Source organism: Arachis duranensis, chromosome 8 (genome assembly GCF_000817695.3).
Source record: "Arachis duranensis cultivar V14167 chromosome 8, aradu.V14167.gnm2.J7QH, whole genome shotgun sequence".
In the NCBI taxonomy this organism is placed as follows: Eukaryota; Viridiplantae; Streptophyta; class Magnoliopsida; order Fabales; family Fabaceae; genus Arachis; species Arachis duranensis.
The window spans coordinates 46,887,763-46,907,024 of record NC_029779.3 but is presented as its reverse complement, the minus strand read 5'-3'; the positions used below and the strand labels follow the sequence as shown (position 1 = coordinate 46,907,024).

At 32.8% G+C, this 19,262-nt stretch overlaps 1 protein-coding gene across 1 annotated transcript; it reads right to left on the bottom strand.

Moving 5' to 3' along the window:
* Positions 1–9,615: 9,615 nt before the first annotated feature.
* On the bottom strand, positions 9,616–13,111 carry LOC107463173 (phenylalanine ammonia-lyase-like). The gene is made up of 4 exons (XM_052253438.1): positions 13,030–13,111; positions 10,865–11,089; positions 10,301–10,452; positions 9,616–10,147 (listed from the first exon to the last, which is right to left on the bottom strand). The coding sequence occupies exons 1-4, from the start codon at positions 13,109–13,111 to the stop codon at positions 9,809–9,811; spliced, it is 798 nt and encodes a 265-aa protein (XP_052109398.1). The 3' UTR covers positions 9,616–9,808.
* Positions 13,112–19,262: the final 6,151 nt, after the last annotated feature.

The following is a 19,262-nucleotide window of genomic DNA, read 5'->3' as shown; positions in this document are numbered from 1 at the left end:
TCGTAACAGAAAAGTAGAATACATCGACGTAAATGAAAGTACATAACATAAATAAGAAAGTACATAACATAAATTCAAGTAACATAATAAGAAAGTACATACCATAACAACGATAACAAACCAAAAAAGTACAGAATATAAAAATGACAACAAGACATACACCACTATCCATGAATCATCTAAACAGGTGCGATCCAGTGCCGCAACGGCGTGGCACCCGTGTCCGGTAGCCCCGACGAATAAGTGGCTCCTCATCCTCAATCGACTCGTCGCTGTCATCCGGAACTGGTTGTCTCGGGGTAGTAGGCGGTACATGGACGGGTCTGGATGAGGACGGGCCGGCAACCGAGTGTGATCCAATACTCTGCGCCGATGCTGGGGTCCCACCCATGGCAAAAGGATGCGCAGGAACTACCGTGGCAGGCTCATTCAGATCAACGTCCAGTGGTGCCTGTGCCCCTGTCGTATGAACCCGTCCGGAAGCAGTCTCATCCTCCTGCATGATGGTCCGGATATCCTCAAGGAAATGTGGTCCACCAAACTCGTGCACAATGCCATCACTAGCAAGTAAGTCTCCAAACATCGAGCCAGGACTCACCCATGGAGTACTATCCTGAAGGGTATGATCATCACCCGGAACACCTACGAAGTAATCTCCAAGACCTCCACTACCAAGCCCAGCATCAGTGTGACTCGTGGGATCTCCCATACCGGCTCCATGGAACCCACCATCATGCCCGCCCTGATGCGCCCTAGCAACTCCCGCAACATCACCTCCCCCAGGCATCTGCGCACCATGTCTAGCAGCACCCACCCTCCTCCTGCCTCCACGACCACGACCTCTCCCCACACCCCTAACTGGGTCGTCTCCGGCATCCATAGCCTGATCTACCCAGTTCCACTCACGCTGGCTACGACGTGTCCCAACTCGTGCTCTCCTCTCAATGCGACGTCTGTCGGGAACATCCTCTACCCGGCCCATGTCTGGAACTCGGCCTGCACCCCTCTGCGTCGCCTCATCTGGAATAGGAACACCTCTCGGATCCCCCAATAACATCTCTGGCGATAAAAACCTCTTCCTGTGCTGATACCACCATGTCAAGAACTCATGTGACGGTCCAGGGTCGGGCACGATGTCAAACTGTAGAATATAATCAGCACGCTCCTGCCAGTAAAGATGCCAATCTGGGTACTGTGCCGGGAACCAACGGTCACCTCCTCTCCCGTCCTTCGACATCAGGAAGTCGATGTTTAGGGCGGGAGACGGTATGGGCTGGACGCCGCCAAACTGAGGTAAAACTCTATCAACCTGATGCCACTCGACAACCGCAAAATAAATCAGAGACGTCCTGCATCGCCACAACATCGTATGACGAGGCTCCAATACCTCAGGATGGACAACCTGGATGACATCCACTGCGCTATACGGCATCCATAAGAACTGAAAAAATCATAATCAAATCGTTTGTACTTTCAGTTAAGTGATATAAAGTGAAACACTGACTTGAGATACACAGAAGTTCTGCTTACGTACCTGCCGAGGCTGTAACAAGTCGATCTGCATGCGAGCCATCTGTACCCTAGGTCCCTTGTTGCTAATCCCAGGGTTGTAACCAGACCATCTGCGTACAAGAAAACAGAAGAATATAGGGCATAATTACAAATTAATAACAAGAAGAATATCTACTACAAAACAATAACGGTACCTCGAGGCAAGGGGCCAGCTGATCTCATCATACCCAGATGGTCTAAGTGTGGGAAACCTCCAGAAAATCCACGACTGTAATAACTGTAACGGGCCAGCTAACTTAACCACATGTCTGTTGGCGACTCGGCACATGCACCTGTACAGCCATGCTAGTGCCGCCGACGCCCAACTATAGCGACCCATCTCCTCAAGCCGAGCAACATATGGTAGCCATCTGATGTGTATACGATTGCCGGACTTGTCGGCAAACAGCTGCGTACCCAATAACATCATGATGTAGGCCCGGGCAAATCGCCTAACTGTCTCCTCATCTGCCCCATCTGGACACTCCGCGAATGTCTCCTGAAACCAGGTGCAGTTGACTGCGAATTTCTGCACCTGGTTCTCCGGCGGTAAAACACCGAGCAACTCATGGAACCACTGCCAAGCAGGTCTCCCACCCTCAATGTAAATGTGGAAGTCCGTAAGGCAACCACTAACATAATCTCCGTCGACTGGCAACCCCAGCTGGTATGCGACGTCCTGAAGCGTGATAGTGCACTCTCCGAACGGCATGTGGAAGGTGTGCGTCTCAGGCCGCCACCTCTCGACGAATGCGCTGACTAGGGGCTCGTCTAGTCGGAACCATCTGTCGTTGAGTCTCGCAAGATGGTAAAGTCCCGCCATCTGCAAGTACGGGACATACCTCTCATCAAGACGCATCCCCTGTTGCTGCCTAACACTGGATATGCAACGACGAGGCTGGCCAATACATAAACCGCATAATTAGAACAGATGCACAAACTAGTAACATAACAGAAACCATTAACAAAAACCTTTAACAATAAACCGCTAAAACAATACCATTAACACAAAACCATTAACAAAAACCATCATCAATAAACCGTTAACAAAAACCATTAACAAAAAACCATTAACAATAAACCGCTAAAACAAAAACCATTAACAATAAACCATTAACAAAAACCATTAACCAAAACCATTAACAAAAACCATTAACAAAAACCATTAACAATAAACCGCTAAAACAAAACCATTCACAAAAACCATTAACAAAAACCATCAACAATAAACCATTAACAAATACCATCAACAAAAACCATTAACAATAAACCGCTAAAACAAAGTCATTAACAAAAAACATCAACAAAAACCACTACCCTACACTAATTTCCTAAACCACTATCCAAAAACCATTTACAATAAACCGCTAAAACAAAACCATTAACAAAAACCATTAACAAAAACCATCAACAAAAACCACTAGCCTACACTACTTTCCTAAACCACTATCCTAAACCACTAACAATAACATAAACCATTCTAAAAAACCATTAACAAATACCATTATCATAAACCGCTTTCATAAACCACTAACCTCGTCGTTGATAACACCGGAGATATGAGCTACTCCATCCAAACGATAAAGCCTTCCCGGATCGTCCCCCATCGACAGAAACAGCCGCTCTGGTCAAGCTTGTACTGAACGTTGGTCTTTTTCTCTGGGATTTGGTGGGGTTGGAGAATGAGAAAGTGATTCGAATGAACTTGGCTCGAACTCCTTTTATAGCCGATTCCCTTGTAATTCGAATCAACTTGATTCGAATTACTATGCAAGTCCGTTTTCAACTAATTCGAATCCAATTGATTCGAACTCCTCTAACATGCGCTTCTCCTAGTAATTCGAATTAACTTCATTCGAATTCTATAGTTGTAATTCGAAACAACTTGTTTCGAACTTCATTCATTTTTGGCGTTCCTAGTAATTCGAATCATATTGATTCGAATTACGTTCAAATCAAATTCGAATCATATTGATTCGAATTATATAGTAATTCGTCCTGGTTGATTCATGTATTGATTTCTCATTTGGCTTATTTAGGTAATTTTGAAGTCTCCTTGGCTCATTTCAGTTTTTTACCCTATAGATTATGATACAAAAAATTTATAGTATTAAATTATTTTTATAAAATGGTCATAAGAGACAAAAATTTCCGTCAACTAAGAAGACCAGAGTGTTAAATAAAATTAAATAATAAGTTTTTTAGTTATTATTTTCAAATAAAATAATTTAATTTTTTTATTTAATTTTAACATTCGTTATCTAAAATTTGAAAAAATTTAACGTGTATATTTTTATATTTGATTAGATATAAGTTTATTACACAAATAGAAATAATTAATGTTTATACTTGTTATTTAAAAATAATATTTTTTCTCTATATATAAAAATATAATTAGATATTAACATAAAAAAATTTATATTGATAGTTATAAAATTAACTTTTTTTTAAAACAATTGAATCTTGATTTTAACTTTTAATCACAATATTAGTATTTTTTAAAAATTATATGTAATAAATATTTAAAAAAAAGAAGTAAAAATATATATTAAAAAGATAAGCAGTAAAAATTTAAAATTAAATAAAAAATATGTATATAATAATATTTTTATTTAAATTATATTATATTATTAATTTTATTTTTTATAGAACAAAAAGGTAGAAAAAAATAAAGAATAAGAGAAAAGAGAGAGAAAGATAAAAAAGAAGAATGAGAAAGGAAGTTTGAGAAAAGAAAGAGAAAGAGAAAGAGAAAGAAGAAGAATGAGAGAGAGAGTTTGTTAATTTTGGAAGTTAAAAAAATTTTTTATTTTAATTATAATGAAAATATCTGGTGACACATTTTGATTTGTCAAATTACTAATATAAAATATGAATTATAAATTATATATAGAGTGGGAAGGATAAAGAGAAATAGAAAAAAAAAGAGAGGGTAAATAAAAAAATATAAGAAGAATTTTTACTAATTTTAGAGAAAAATATTTTCTCTATATTTTAATAAGAAACTGTCATGTGACACATTTTAGTTATTAAATTAGTTTGTAATATATAAATATAATATATAATATAGCTATATTTCAATCTTAGTATTTTAATTTTAATTTTAATTTAATTTAAATAATTTATCATCCGAATTATAAATGAATTAAATCGATAATAGGAGGACTAATACCAAAAAAGTAGATAATAGGACTAGAGACTTACAAAATCTTTTTTAAGTTCACAAAAAAAATATTTATATTTGTGTAACATATAAAATAATTACCATATTATTATTATTATTATTATTATTATTATTATTATTATTATTATTAAATATTTATATTTGTGTAACATATAAAATAATTACCATATTATTATCATTACATTCTATATATACATGTGGGCAAAAAGAGTCCAACTGATTTAAAGTAAAATTTTTTTAATATTTGATTAAATTATTGTAGTATTTAATACTTTTTTTTTTGGACCTCCTATTAGTTAAAAGTATAATCATTATAATTTTTGCAATTATTATTGTTAGGGCTGTTTTTAAATTAGATATAGTTAAAATTTTAATATAATCTACACTAAATTCATCGGATCGAATTCGATATCTGCATTTTTTATGTTTGGATCTAATATCTAATATATCCGTAAAATAAACAAAATTATTTTTAAATATATTTACTTCTATGAACACTTTTTATATTTATTTTTTTCAGATTTTTTAGAATTTTTTTAGAAAATTTTCAATTTTTTTTAAATTAATTAATATTATATATATCCGTTAAAACTATTATGCAAAATATTTTATAGGGCAATTTACTTAAATAAATAGAATAAAAAAATATTTACCAAATGTGCAAAACTGATTCTTGTTACCTGTATGTGCAAAAAGTCATTTCTATGTAATCCGTGGCAACCCACCACGGTTTCAAAACGTGCATAAACCGTGGCAGGTCCTAGCGAATTATGGCCAAAAGATATAGAGTGTAAACAGTGGTAGGTCATCACGGTTTACTAAGGAGACATGGCGTGCATAAACCGTGGAGAGTCACCACGGTTTATGAAGAAACTTGTTTGCACATAAAAACCTTGTGGGTCACCACGGTTTATGTGTGGTAAATAATGGCCAGAAAACCTTGTTAATTTTATGTCCAATAGAAAATGAATTTATTAGCACAATAAATTTATTAGCAGAATCTTAAATTATGTCTTATCAACAACAGCTTTTTATAATAGAAAGAGTACAATAAAAAAAATCAGATAATACTAAGAAAATGATTTTTATATAGTGCTTAAAAAATTGATGTCTATTTACTAAAAAATAAAAAATTAATATTTAATTTAAAATGATGAAATTTAATAAATTTAAAATATTTAAAATTTGTTATGTAAAATAAATTAGAAAAAAATTAGACTCCAATAATAAACATTATGAAATTTTTGGATTTTTTTCTATTATAAAATAAAAAAATATTTTTAAAAATAAATTACACTAACATTAATGTTTGGAATCTGTGTTTTTATTTTTTATTTTGAGTTTTTATGAAGTTTTCAAAATCTTAGGCGAACTTATAAAAACTACTCAAAAGTTCGTTTAAGCTTAAGGTGACCTCTCTCATTATATTCATCTTTATTTTTTCATTTATAAAATAAAGATTTATTACACTATAACATATTAATGAGTACAATAAAATAATTACTTGTTAATATTGGTATATTAATATTCATTAACATGCTTATTGATTAAATCTTTTATATAGATTTAATAAATTCACATATAAGTGTATATTGATACATTAGTATTTGTTAAATTTAAAATAAAAAATATTTATTATATTTTAAGAATATTAATGAGTACTCTAAAAAATATTAATAAGTAATTATTTTATTATGTTCATTAATATTTTTTATAGTATAATAAATATTTAAATATAGTGTAAAATGAAAAATAGGGATAAACATAATGAAAAACTAATTGATAATACATGTAAAAAATAAAAAATAAGTTGTGTCTCTTGGACATAAAATTAACAAGGTTTTCTGGCCATTATTTACCACACATAAACCGTGGTGACCCACAAGGTTTTATGTGCAAACAAGTTTCTTCATAAACCGTGGTGACTCTCCAATACTATATAGTGTGTATCTATTAGGCTGCCTTTGTTTTCAACAACAAAATAGGATAAGACACTGAAAATAGGACAGGACAAGACACTGATAGATAGAGACATAAAATTTTGTGTTCTTGTAATTCTGCTTGGTGATAAACTAGAACAAATTATGAAAATCTAATTTATTCTCATTTTTTTCATTAAAAAAATTTGACATGAAAAATATAATAATAAAAAATATAATTATAAAAAATTAACAAGAATAATAAAAAAAATAAAAAATAAGTTTTGTCTCTTGGACATAAAATTAACAAGGTTTTCTGGCCATTATTTACCACACATAAACTGTGGTGAACCACAAGGTTTTATGTGCAAACAAGTTTTTTCATAAACCGTGGTGACTCTCCACGGTTTATGCACGCCATCTCTCCTTAGTAAACCGTGGTGACCTACCACAGTTTACACTCTATATCTTTTGGCCATAATCCGCTAGGACCTGCCACGGTTTATGTACGTTTTGAAACCGTGGTGGGTTGCCACGGATTACATAGAAATGACTTTTTGCACATACAGGTAACAAGAATCAGTTTTGCACATTTGGGTAAACGTTTTCTCTATTCTATTTATTTAAGTAACTTGCCCTATAAATTAATTATTTTTTTATTTGTAAAAATTTTAATTAAAACACAACACAAAAACATTTTTAGTAAAAAATAAAATAGGCATCTTTATTTGAGTGATTTCCATACTATTTAAAATAATTCTTAAAATTTTTAACTAGCATTAAATAAATTTTTTATTTTTTAAAATAACCAAATAGAGATCTCACTTTCAAAAATTAAATTTTTCTTGGTCTAAAAATCACCACAGTTAAATACCAAATTGACAGTTTGATATATATACATTGATATGAATACACAATAATTTCAACTTAAATTAGTATTTAAAATTTAATTAAAACATTTAAATTGATTCATTTACCCTTGAGAACAAAGAGTTATGGAGTTTCCCGTCATTGGATAACTTGAGTTATGGAGCTCCTGACGAGCTTTCTCCTTTGCCGGAATTTCCCGTCAATGTGCTTCCGCCGGAGTTTCCCGTCAATGGAGAACAAAGAGTTTGAGATGGTGATTGCTGAATGTCTTTCGGAAGCAATGCAGAACCGGTGGGAGGCTGTGGCTGCTTGTCTCACCGGAAAGACCCCATGCAGATACAGGAACGCTTCCAGAAGCTCATCACCGACATCAATCTCATCCATAAATCTTATATCAATCTGCATTACACCTCCATCGCACCTGCTGCACCTCCCACCACATTGGAACGCAACCTCCTCTCCGTCCTCATCAACAATGGAACAAGAGAACAAAACCAACCTGCCAACACCAACATAATCGAACACAAACCTTTACCTGAGACTAGTGATAGAAGAAACACAGGTCATTGGACTCAAGAAGAGCATGAGTATGTATTATTCTATTGCTTTTTCCTCCTCTTCTTTTTATTATTATTTATATCAACACAATTTTTTATTATTATTATATCAGCACAATTTTGTTAACAATTATTTCAAAAAATGTGTCTTGACAGCTTATTTCTTAGAGGGTATGAAGAATTAGGTTATAAATCTAAGTGGAAAAGAATTTCCCAAAATTATGTCAAGACAAGAACGAAAAAATAAGTTGTTAGCCATGCTCAGAAACATAAAGTGAAAGTAGCTAAAGAAAACAGAAGAAAAAATATTCTTAACGGATCATAATAAGTCATCTTCTCACTGTTAATTAGGTAGTGTAATCCAATTTCCACTAAATTAAAAAATATATAATTGATTATTTTAAACTTTTTAAATTATTTATGCACAATAGTTAAACTATTATAATTATTTTTCTTAATGTAGGAACTGTGCCATCATTTGAGTTTTTTAATGGATGAAGGATTTGTTTAAAGAAGGCTGCTCAAACAAGAAGAACACTTAAATGCATTGAAAATATTTTTTAAGTTGAATATATAGTAGGGTAATATATTTAGTTTGAATTAATTATTAGCTTAGTTTTCTCTAATTTTAAAGTATTATAATAGCGTAATAGATGACTTAACTAGGTTCGTAAAAAAAATGTAGAAGTACGTGACAATAGAAAAATCGTAGATTTGGTTGTACTTGATATTTGTTTATTAATAATATTTATTTTTTAGTTTTTCAGTTTTGATGGCAGTGTTGAAGGAGACGATAGACTAGGTCCGATCTATAGTAGACTATACCAAAAGAACTATGAATGGTGCTAATTAAATAAACTGAAAGAGCTTATTGAAAAGGGTTGAGTGCCATTATATGAAGAGTTTGATTAGTTCTTTTTAATATTTTATTTGATTAAATTAATTAGCAGCGAACCCGCAGGTGGTGTGAAAATAATTTTTATAAATTAAAATTTGATTATAAGGTTCAAAAAATCAGATTCGCTATCAAATTTTGGTTTATTTGGCTTAATTTATTAGTCTAATCGATTCAATCGATAATTTAATTAAAAAAACTGTTTTAGAATAAAATAATAAATAAATTATAAATAAATATTATAAAATATAATTATAATTTAATATAAATTTTAAAATATCTCCAAAATTTAAAATATTACATAAAATGTCAACTAAATCCATATGATCTTATCAAAATACAATCTCAAATTAAATAATAAAAAAATATCTAAATATCAAGAAAATTTATCTATCATCAAAAATAAAAATTCGCAGATTTGTTTTGGTGGATTATTTTCACTTTCATATTTACCCTATTGAGCATATGAATCAACAGATGCAACATAAAGACCGTTTGACAATTCCCATTGAAATTCGCTACTAATAATTATTCATAGGAAAGTTAAAAGACAATTAGTTAAAAGATTAGAATACACAAAGCATGAAAATTTAGAAGCATTATTTAAGTGAAAGAACTTCCTTTACATAGAAGGCCGGGTATTTGTATCTATGCCCAAAAAGCAATGGCAAACAAATGAGAGATTATCTATTACATCATCAATCACACTCACTCTTAATGCTTAACAAATCTCTGCATCTGATTTCCCACATGCTTAACAAACAAACCAAATTCTTAGCAATATAATAAAAAATACAAACATAGAAAGAAAAAGATGAACCAAACTTTAAACCTAACATGATGAAAGAGGAGCACCATTCCACTCTGCAGTGCACTCTAGAAGAGGATCAATGATCTTCCCTTGGCACATTGCCGTGAACAATTTGTCACATTCTTCACCAGGTGACCTAACCTTCTCACCAGTTAGCATCTCAGTCCCCAACTCCTCCCTCACAAACTTGTACAATGGATAGGACCTGGACTCCTTGATCTTGTTTGGTAACACACTTTGTCCATTCTCATATGCAATTCTTGCACCCTTAACTTCTTTAGGCAAAAGGGTCTGCAATTCTTCCTCAAAGGTTCTTCCACCAAAACTTGCCTTAGTTTTTGCATCAAAGGGTATGTAGTACTGCAAGGATCATCAATGTATGCAAAACAGTACTCCCAATTCAACCAGATTCAGAAATCACAAATCACAGAGCATGCCATAACACAACAGCAGCATAACAAGTAACAACAACAGCAGCATAGCAAAAGACGACGGAAATCACAAATCACAAACCCATATGACAAATTCTACAATTCCCCTCCCAGAATCATGAACAACAGCAGCAGCTTCAAGATCAGAGACACGTGAGAAGCTGCAATCATCAAATGCTGAACCACCATCACCATGTGTTGAATAGAAATGAAAATGGATTGAACCACCGTCTTCTGCATCAGAGAAATACACGCTACCATCATCATCATCATCTATTTTTTGCAACAGCAAGAAAATTTCAACAAAACTTTAGGAAATTGAAAAAACAAAAGCATCACAAAATCAATGAGCAGAAGCACAAAATTTCAGTAATTATTTGATTTCCATGTTTAGCAGCTGCAACCAAATTTCAACAAAAATTTTCAGAAATTAAAAACATAGCAACAGCACAAAATCAATGAGTAGCAGGCTAGCAGCAAGAAGACCATCGAGCCATCAGCAACCAGCAAATACAAGACAGATCTATCAGCAACAGGCAATTACAAAACATTACAAAAAAAATGGAACAACAATTTCAGAACTTTAAACGAAGAAGAAGACCGAAGCGGAGGCGAAGAATTGAAAGCACAAAGCAGGGCCACTAACCTGGGTTCCGTGCCGAGAAGCCAGCGAAGATGAAGACGACGTACCGAACTACCTGGGTTCCGGACACGGGGAAGAAGAAGAAGCGACGGCGCTGAGGACCTGGGGACGCCGGCGGCGCTGAAGGGCTAATCCGGCCGGTTACTAATCCGGTCCAACCGGCCACCGATTCGACGGTTTTTTTCCAGTGGTTATAAGCAGCAGATCGAACCGTTTTTATCGTTGGTTCTCGATTCGACCGGCCGTTCCGATATTTAGAACCATGTTCATACGTATTTTTTATATATCATTAAAATTTATATAAATTGTAACAAAACTAAATTGTAACATTTGTATTATATAAATTTCAAAGATACATAAAATAACTTTGTGTATATGTGTGTCATCTGTTTAATTAAAAAAAATTATATTTTCTTCTTCTCTTGCTCTTTTAATCTTAATTTGCATTAAGGTAAAAATGTTTAATTAATATTTTTTTAAAAATACGTAAAAATTTTAATTTAGAAAATATATATATGTATATATATTTGATAATTTTTATGTACTATTTCTTAATATAAAGCTTTTTCATTTTGCAAAATTCACGTAAAGAACATATATTATTTAAGACTATAAATTTGTTTATTATTAGTGCTGTTTCTATTATACAAAAATGTTATGTAATTCATCTAAATTACAATTTGAAGTCTTTGTTTTATTCATAGAACATAAAAATAAAAGAAGTATATATAAATAAAAAGTTAATACAGTTTCTTATTTTTTTAATAATTTATTGTATTACATGCTACCTAATAAGATATAGTCATGCTATACTACTTGAAATAGTAGCATCAATTTTTTTTCTTTTTTCATTAGGAGCAACTTGTAAATTGATTCTAAATAAAAAGCAAACTTAATATAAGATATTATATGGCAAAAGGTTAAAAGATAAATATGACTACCCAAATTTTTTGTACTGGTCACCGATTCAATGAATAATTTCTAAAAATAAGAGAAAATAAAACTGTAAAAAATTACTATTAAATAATCAAAATAATAATTTTAAATTTATTAAAATGGGCTAGATTACTATTCTGAAAGTGACAGACCAATCAGTGCTAGGAGTAATATAATTTTCATCCAAATCATTCTCAACGATGTCAATTTCTTACAACTCAAATTAAAAAAGAATCTGCATAATTGATATAATTCTATGAATTTTTAAATAATAAAAAGAATGAATTCAATTTATAATGTTCTTTTATTTACATTGGCTAAATCTCCATCTCCAAACTTTTGCATCAAATTTTCATTGGTTGATACTGCTAATATAGTGTATCTTATTATAACAGAATTAGATCAACAATAGGAATATTGATATACAACATGGACATTTCGCATCTCATAAAAATCTGGTTTAACAATTTGTGTTATCTGCAAATATCAAAGAATTGTATACTATTTACAATTGCTTGCATTGATCATGAAAAAGTCTTCATAAAAAAATCATTGCAAAAAAACCATGAATTACACGAAATTATGATGAAGTTACTTCATAATTATGGACCTGAACAACAACCAAGAGCAAAGAGGTTTATCAGAATAACAAAAGGATCAAAAAGTCTTTTTTTTTTCCTTGTACATGCACATACCAAAAGATCAGAATTTCAAAATTTATTTAAAATAAAATAAAAAGTTTGACTTTTAATCACAATTTTTCGCCATCAATAAAGAGTAAATAACATGCTTCAATATTTGGATCTGTTACTTTGTCATTATATTTATCAGTTCTATCACAACAGTCTATACATTACGACAATAGAGTAAAAAAAAAAAATTACTTCCTTCAGAAGCAGAGGCCACTAATTTATCAATTTTAACTTTATTATGAAGCAGACAACACTTATAAACTAATATTAAAACAAAAATAACAGAATCCTAGATGATGTGCACTAAAATTAGAAATGATGACAAATTGCAATGAATTAGAGTGTTACTGCACAATCAACCAATATATTATGCAAACATGCACTAGCAGCCATTATTCTTTATTACTTGGATTTATTTCGACAGTTATTACCACCAATGAACACAATGGAGATAGTAAACATGATGAGCACCTTCAATTTTTCCATAAGAAAGTTAGTCGAGTAAATACCTATAGTCGTTCCTGAGATTCACGTAGTTACCCGATGTAATCCGTAAGATCCCGATTTCCTCAATGTAGTCCTCTAGATAGAGCTCCAAGTACTTAAAGTGGTCCCTGGACATATTTCTAGTGATGAGTCATCACCGGAGCGCTGACGTGGACTCGGTTTGCCACGCTGTAGGGGCCAACGGCTAGCTGAGCTGGCTAATTTCCAGTTTGTACTCAAATTGGTCCATCTTATTATATGTAACCATAAATCTCCAAATTCTCGGACACTTCATCTCTTCTTCTTCTTCTTTTATATGCTTCTTCCTGTTCATACACTCATTGATAAATTAAAATCATTCATTCATAATTGAAATTCAGGACTTTATTCTAGTTCATTACTGGTATAGGGATATCGAACTAGTCTAAGGAATGAGGACTTACGAAATACCAAGATTAAGAATGTCTTCAACCCAGATGTCACCTTTTCTTTCAAAGCCACATCTATTCTGTATAACTCGGAATTAATCACAAAAAATGAGGTTAAACATGAAATGAATTTTTTGGCAATGTTGGATAATAAGCATAATAAGTTGTCATACAATCTTTTAACATGTTTAGATATGTGATGTATGTCCTAAGTGATGATTCTTGCTACACAGAAATTGGCAATTAAAGTGAATAAATTAAGAAATTACTGGATTGAACTTTGCGGCTATGGTTGTGACTCTATCAATATCTTCTTCTTCCAGGACTCCAACTTCCACTAGTTCCATAAGCTCCTTTCTTGATATGTAACCCCTTTTAATACATTCCTGTCTACAATGGCTACTCTAAGGCCTTTAGCACACAACGCTGTTGCAATGAAGATTCCCAGAGTGCCTCCACACACCAACACATCATATGAGCCTTGTGCTTTGTCAGCCAGATCGGACTAGCGAAACGAGCTTGGAACAGTAGAGACAACTTGCTGAGGTTCTTGCACAACTGCAGTATATGTCACAAGCTAAAATCACCAATTATAGCTTCATTTCTTTTAATTAATGCAAGAATTTGAATGCCATGATGAAATGAACCTTCTTGAGCAGAGCATATGTTAGACCATAACTGGTCTAATCTTTTCAAAGCTTCACAAGAGTATACTTCCCCAGCACTACCAACCTCTCCACTCACTTAAACACTCTCCATTATCCGCTACAAAATAAACAAGTTTCCATATCAATTTTCAATTGGATTTCTTACAAAGAAAGCACAACATTTCATAACATCTAATGTAAAAAGTGTATGAAAATGTATGAACAGGAAAAAAATGTATGAAAGAAGAAGAAGAGATGAACAAGACGAAAAAATGAAGTGTAGGAGAATTTGGGGATTTAGGGTTACATATAATAGGAGGGACCAATTTGGGTACAAACTGGAAATTAGCCAGCTCAGCTAGTTGTTGGCCCCTCCAGCGTGGCAAATCGAGTCTACATTAGCGCTCCGGTGATGACTCATCACTAGAAATATGTCCAGGGACCACTTTGAGTACTCAGAGCTCTATTTGAAGGACTACATTGAGAAAATCGGGATCTTAAATATTACATCGGGTAATTGCGTGAATCTCAGGGACGACTATGGGTATTTACTCAAAGTTAGCCTCACTGAGAACAACTCTAGCTTTTCCCTCCAAATATTTAAAACAGGTATCATATGTTTCGATGTCTCTGTCAATATTTTCAATCTCCTTATCAAGAAGCTTATTAGACAATCATGCAGTCAAGACATAAAGGCTGTCCAACTTGGGATGGAACAATTTAATTACTTTTGACTTTTTTGGTCAATTTAAAAAAAAGTATATATGTATTTAAATAAGGATCATTTGATATGATAAATTTATAATTTATCAGATGAAATGAGAAATGTATCAATGACAATCACACAATACAAGACATTCTAAAATTAAATATTATTTATTCTTTATAAGTTTGAATAATTTCTAATTCATTTTTTTTTCTTGGTGGAACTAATGAATTGGTACACTCACCTAATGATTGCATTTGAGAAAAGATCAAAATTATTCAGATGTTCAATTACAATAAACTAAGCTTTGAAGTTTGCAAACTTCTTGCAAAGAATCCAGTAAGACTCCCAATGATAGAAATGTAAGCTCTTATTTTCTAAAAAGCAAATATCCCACCAAGTGTGCAGATTACGACTGTATTCTTTATTACCAACATATTTAACGACATCTAGATTTGGGGCAAAATTTCACTCTCTCTCCCTCTGGCACCCAAATATCTACACTATAAGAAAAATGTTGAGTACCATCGGATTTAGCATTGTAGTGTAACGGCGAATTTACTATTAGATTTATCAGCGGTAACGGTATCAAATTCGTAAGGTTAAGTAATTACCGGCGAATTTTAGTTTCTGACGGTAAATCCGCCAGTAATATTTAAGGGAAACAAAAATAAAATGGCACGTTCTTTACCTTCGGATTTTTTCAACAGTAAAGCCAATTAGTGAAACATTGCGTTTTGGTAACTCACAATGGTTTATCGTCGACACGATAACTCGGACGTAAATTCAAATCGCGAATTCTTCGAGATTCTCTCTCTCTCTCACTAAACCATTTCCTCCCCTCTCCCCAAAACCACCATTTGCCACCACCGACATCGCCACCATCACAGCACCCTCTCCGTCGCCGTCAGCCCTTCCATTGTCGAGACCCCTCCATTCTTCTTCTCTTCCTCCCTCTTCTCTCCACAGCGCCACCACTGCTGCTGCTCAGCTTTGCCTCTCTCCCTCCTCACGTCTTTGCTCGACTTTACTTCCTACTTGCGTCTCGCCACGCCTCCTTCCGTCGTCATCCACCTTCTCGAATTGATTCTGCCTCTGCAACAATAGGTAATAGATTCATTCCGAATATTAAAATAGAAACATGTCTGCTTAATGTTGATACATGTTGAAATTCGATTAGATTCTACTTTGTTTTGTTAATTAAAATTTCTATATTAAGTTAATTGAAATATATCTATATTAAGCCAAAATGTTTTGTTGAAAATTGAAAAAATTATCAAGCTGTTCATTTTAACAGATCCAAAAATGATTGAGAAATTAAGTTATATGTTGCTTATTAAGGATGCATGTTTGAAAAAAAAATTAGTTTAACCTTTTTTTGTTTGATGAAAGTAGAGATTGGTGTTTATGTTTGGTTACTTATATCCAACTATTTTTCTTTTAATAGATTATATCCACATGTATGTAAACTATATATTGAATGAAATGTTATCCTAACATATTTTTTTTAGAGTGAAAAAATCTTTGTTTTTTATTTAATTGTCTTTTTTCTTTAGATGATGTATATGATGAGTATGAAGACTGTGTTTTTATATGTGTTTGAAGATGGCTGAATTTGAATTAATGAGAAAATCTAAAAATTGTATAGTTGTCATGGTTCTGAGAAATATTTGACTTAATTGCAGTATCACAATTTTCATTATCTTCTCCTTAGTTCTATTGCAGACTGTCTTTATATCTTGGAATGATAGATGTCAATTTGATGCATTGATTTTCGTTTACACAAGTGTCTTGGCATGGAGTGTTCAGAGATTTGATGAAAAGTGGAAATTAAAAAAATAGTAGATTTGATGTTATTGCTGTTAATTTTGTTGGTTTATGAATTTGTTTATGAATATGAATCTTCAGTAATTTTGCTGATTATGAATATGTTGAGGTTTTGTTGATTGCTAAATTGGTTTTTCTTATTTTGAATTTGAATTTGAACTTTGAATTTCAACTTTGAAAGGTGTTTTAATTATTGAACTGAATTGCTGAATATTGTTGCTGAAGTTGTTTGAAATTGTTTGAAATATGTTGATTCACTGTGTTTACAGCTGGTTTTGATTTTTGCAGACATGACGATAGATAGAGGTGTTGCGGATCAGGCTACTGGTTGTGAACGTGGTCGTGGTCATGGTAGAAGGAGGATTTCTTCTAGTACCCCTGGGAATTCTAGATATTCTCCCTTTACTTCGACTACCCCGGTGACTTCACAGGTTGCGGATTTAGCGGATCAACCATTCATCATGGTCAATAACTCCAACTACGTGCCTCCGTCTACGGCAATGACTCTGCCTCCTACCGCTCAGCATCTCGCTACCATGGGGACGCCGCCTCCAGCGACGAACGCTGCTACCCTAGAGTCCTCTCACGGAAGTGAGGCAACTGATGCCCCTCCACCACCTCCCATTGTACGGTTGACCATTTGTCCTGATGGCGGCACGAGGTAAGTATCACTTTGAGTCTTATATATTTCCTGTTTATTGTTAATGTTGAAATTGCCTGAAAATTGATTTTAGTTTAATGGGTTTAGGTTTGAACGGCTCAATGTATTTTTTGTTTACTGATTATGGTTATTGCTAAAAGTGCCTGATTATTGTTTCGTGTTTAGTGGATTTAGATTTAGTTTTCTGGTTAGTGTTTCTTGTTTACTGACTATCGTTGTTGCTGAAAGTGCCTGGTTATTGTTTCTTATTTAGGGGATTTAGGTTTGAATGACTGAATGTGTTTCCTGCTTATTGATTATGGTTATTGCTGAAAGTGCCTGGTTATTGTTTTCTATTTAGTGGATTTAGGTTTGGTTGCCTGGTTAGTGTTTCTCGGTAACTAATTATGGTTATTGCTGAAAGTGCCTGATTATTATTTTTTATTTAGTGAATTTAGGTTTGAATGACTGAATGTGTTTTTTGTTTACTGATTATAGTTATTACTAAAAGTGCCTGATTATTGTTTCTTGTTTAGTGGATTTAAATTTGGTTGCCTGGTTAGTGTTTCCTGTTTTATTGATTATGGTTATTGCGTCAAGAGCCTGATTATTGTTTCTTGTTTAGTGGATTTATGTTTGGTTGCTTGACTAATGTTTCCTGTTTAGTGATTATGGAATTGCCTTATTGTGATGTTTGTGGATTGTTGTTGGGTTTGCAACGAACAACAACGTGTGCTCAGGAGATGACCAATGTCATCAAATTGATGACAACTATCTCTGACCCAACTACAAGAAGATTTCCGCTGATCAAGCTGATGTACGATCATCCCTGGCCCAGCTACAAGAAGATTCCACTGAAACTAGAGAGTGATGGTTTCAGAAATGGGCAGTAAATTTTTTTTTTTTAGTTTCAAATCTTTTTAGCTAGTTTATATATTCTATTTTAATTAACTAATTTTAATTTTTTGGTTGCAGCTGCACTTTTTTTAGGACGTTGAGCACAATCTTACTAGCAAGAAGATATTCGACCATAGAATGGGTTGCGACTCCAGTAAATGTTGGAGGATGTTCGTGAAGAGCGGAACCACCTGACGACCTGGATTCAATTAGAAATAAAGAAGGTTCTGTTAGTTCGTTGGGAGACCAATAAAGAGTTTAGACATCGTCATCTCACCATGCAACATGTATAGTTAAAGTCGTTGGATTTTTTGCAATTTAAATTTTGTTAATGGCCAAATTTTAAAATCGAAAAAATATAAAAATCAAATCGTTTGAATTTTTTATGTTGTACTTTCTAAAGAATTATATAAATATTTTAATAAAAATTTGGATTAGTCAAATATAAAAATTGTTTATCACTTAAAAATGAAAACAACATTTGAGTTTAATATTTTTATTATGTTTTTAAAACTTTTCAAAATATTCCTATCATTTTGATTTTTTAAAATTATTTTTATCAATATCTAAATCTCTTCAGAAACGTTTTTAATAATTTATCCTTATTATCAGTACGAAAATATTATCACATAAATGAAACACGAGCACAACAGAACAAGTTGAAAACTCAAATCTGAAATCTCACATGCATTGGAAAAAAGGAGGAGAAAGAAAACTATTTTATGCAAAAATTAATTAAAAACAAATGCAGAAGGCGCGGACTATAACGACCAACTTGCTGTTCTGAGTTGCAGCACCCAACAGCCCTCAACGTTTGACTTTTTCTAGAAACTTCAATAAAAATTAAAAAAGAAGAAAGAAAACCACATTTCAATTAAATTTAAAATTGCTTACTAACCCTTGGATTGATTAAACAACCATGCTGCCAATATACGATTATAATTTTATATAGGGCTTAGCCAAAAAAAAAAAACACATGTTAAATAAAAAAATTAATTTTTTATAATAATTTTAACATATATTAACAAAAAATAATATTATCTAAACTCTTATATATATGAATTTAATTTTAAGTTGTTGCTGCGAATGGTGGTGTTGAAGGAAGAAGGGGGGAGTGTACGTTCGGGAGGGGGGTTGTGATG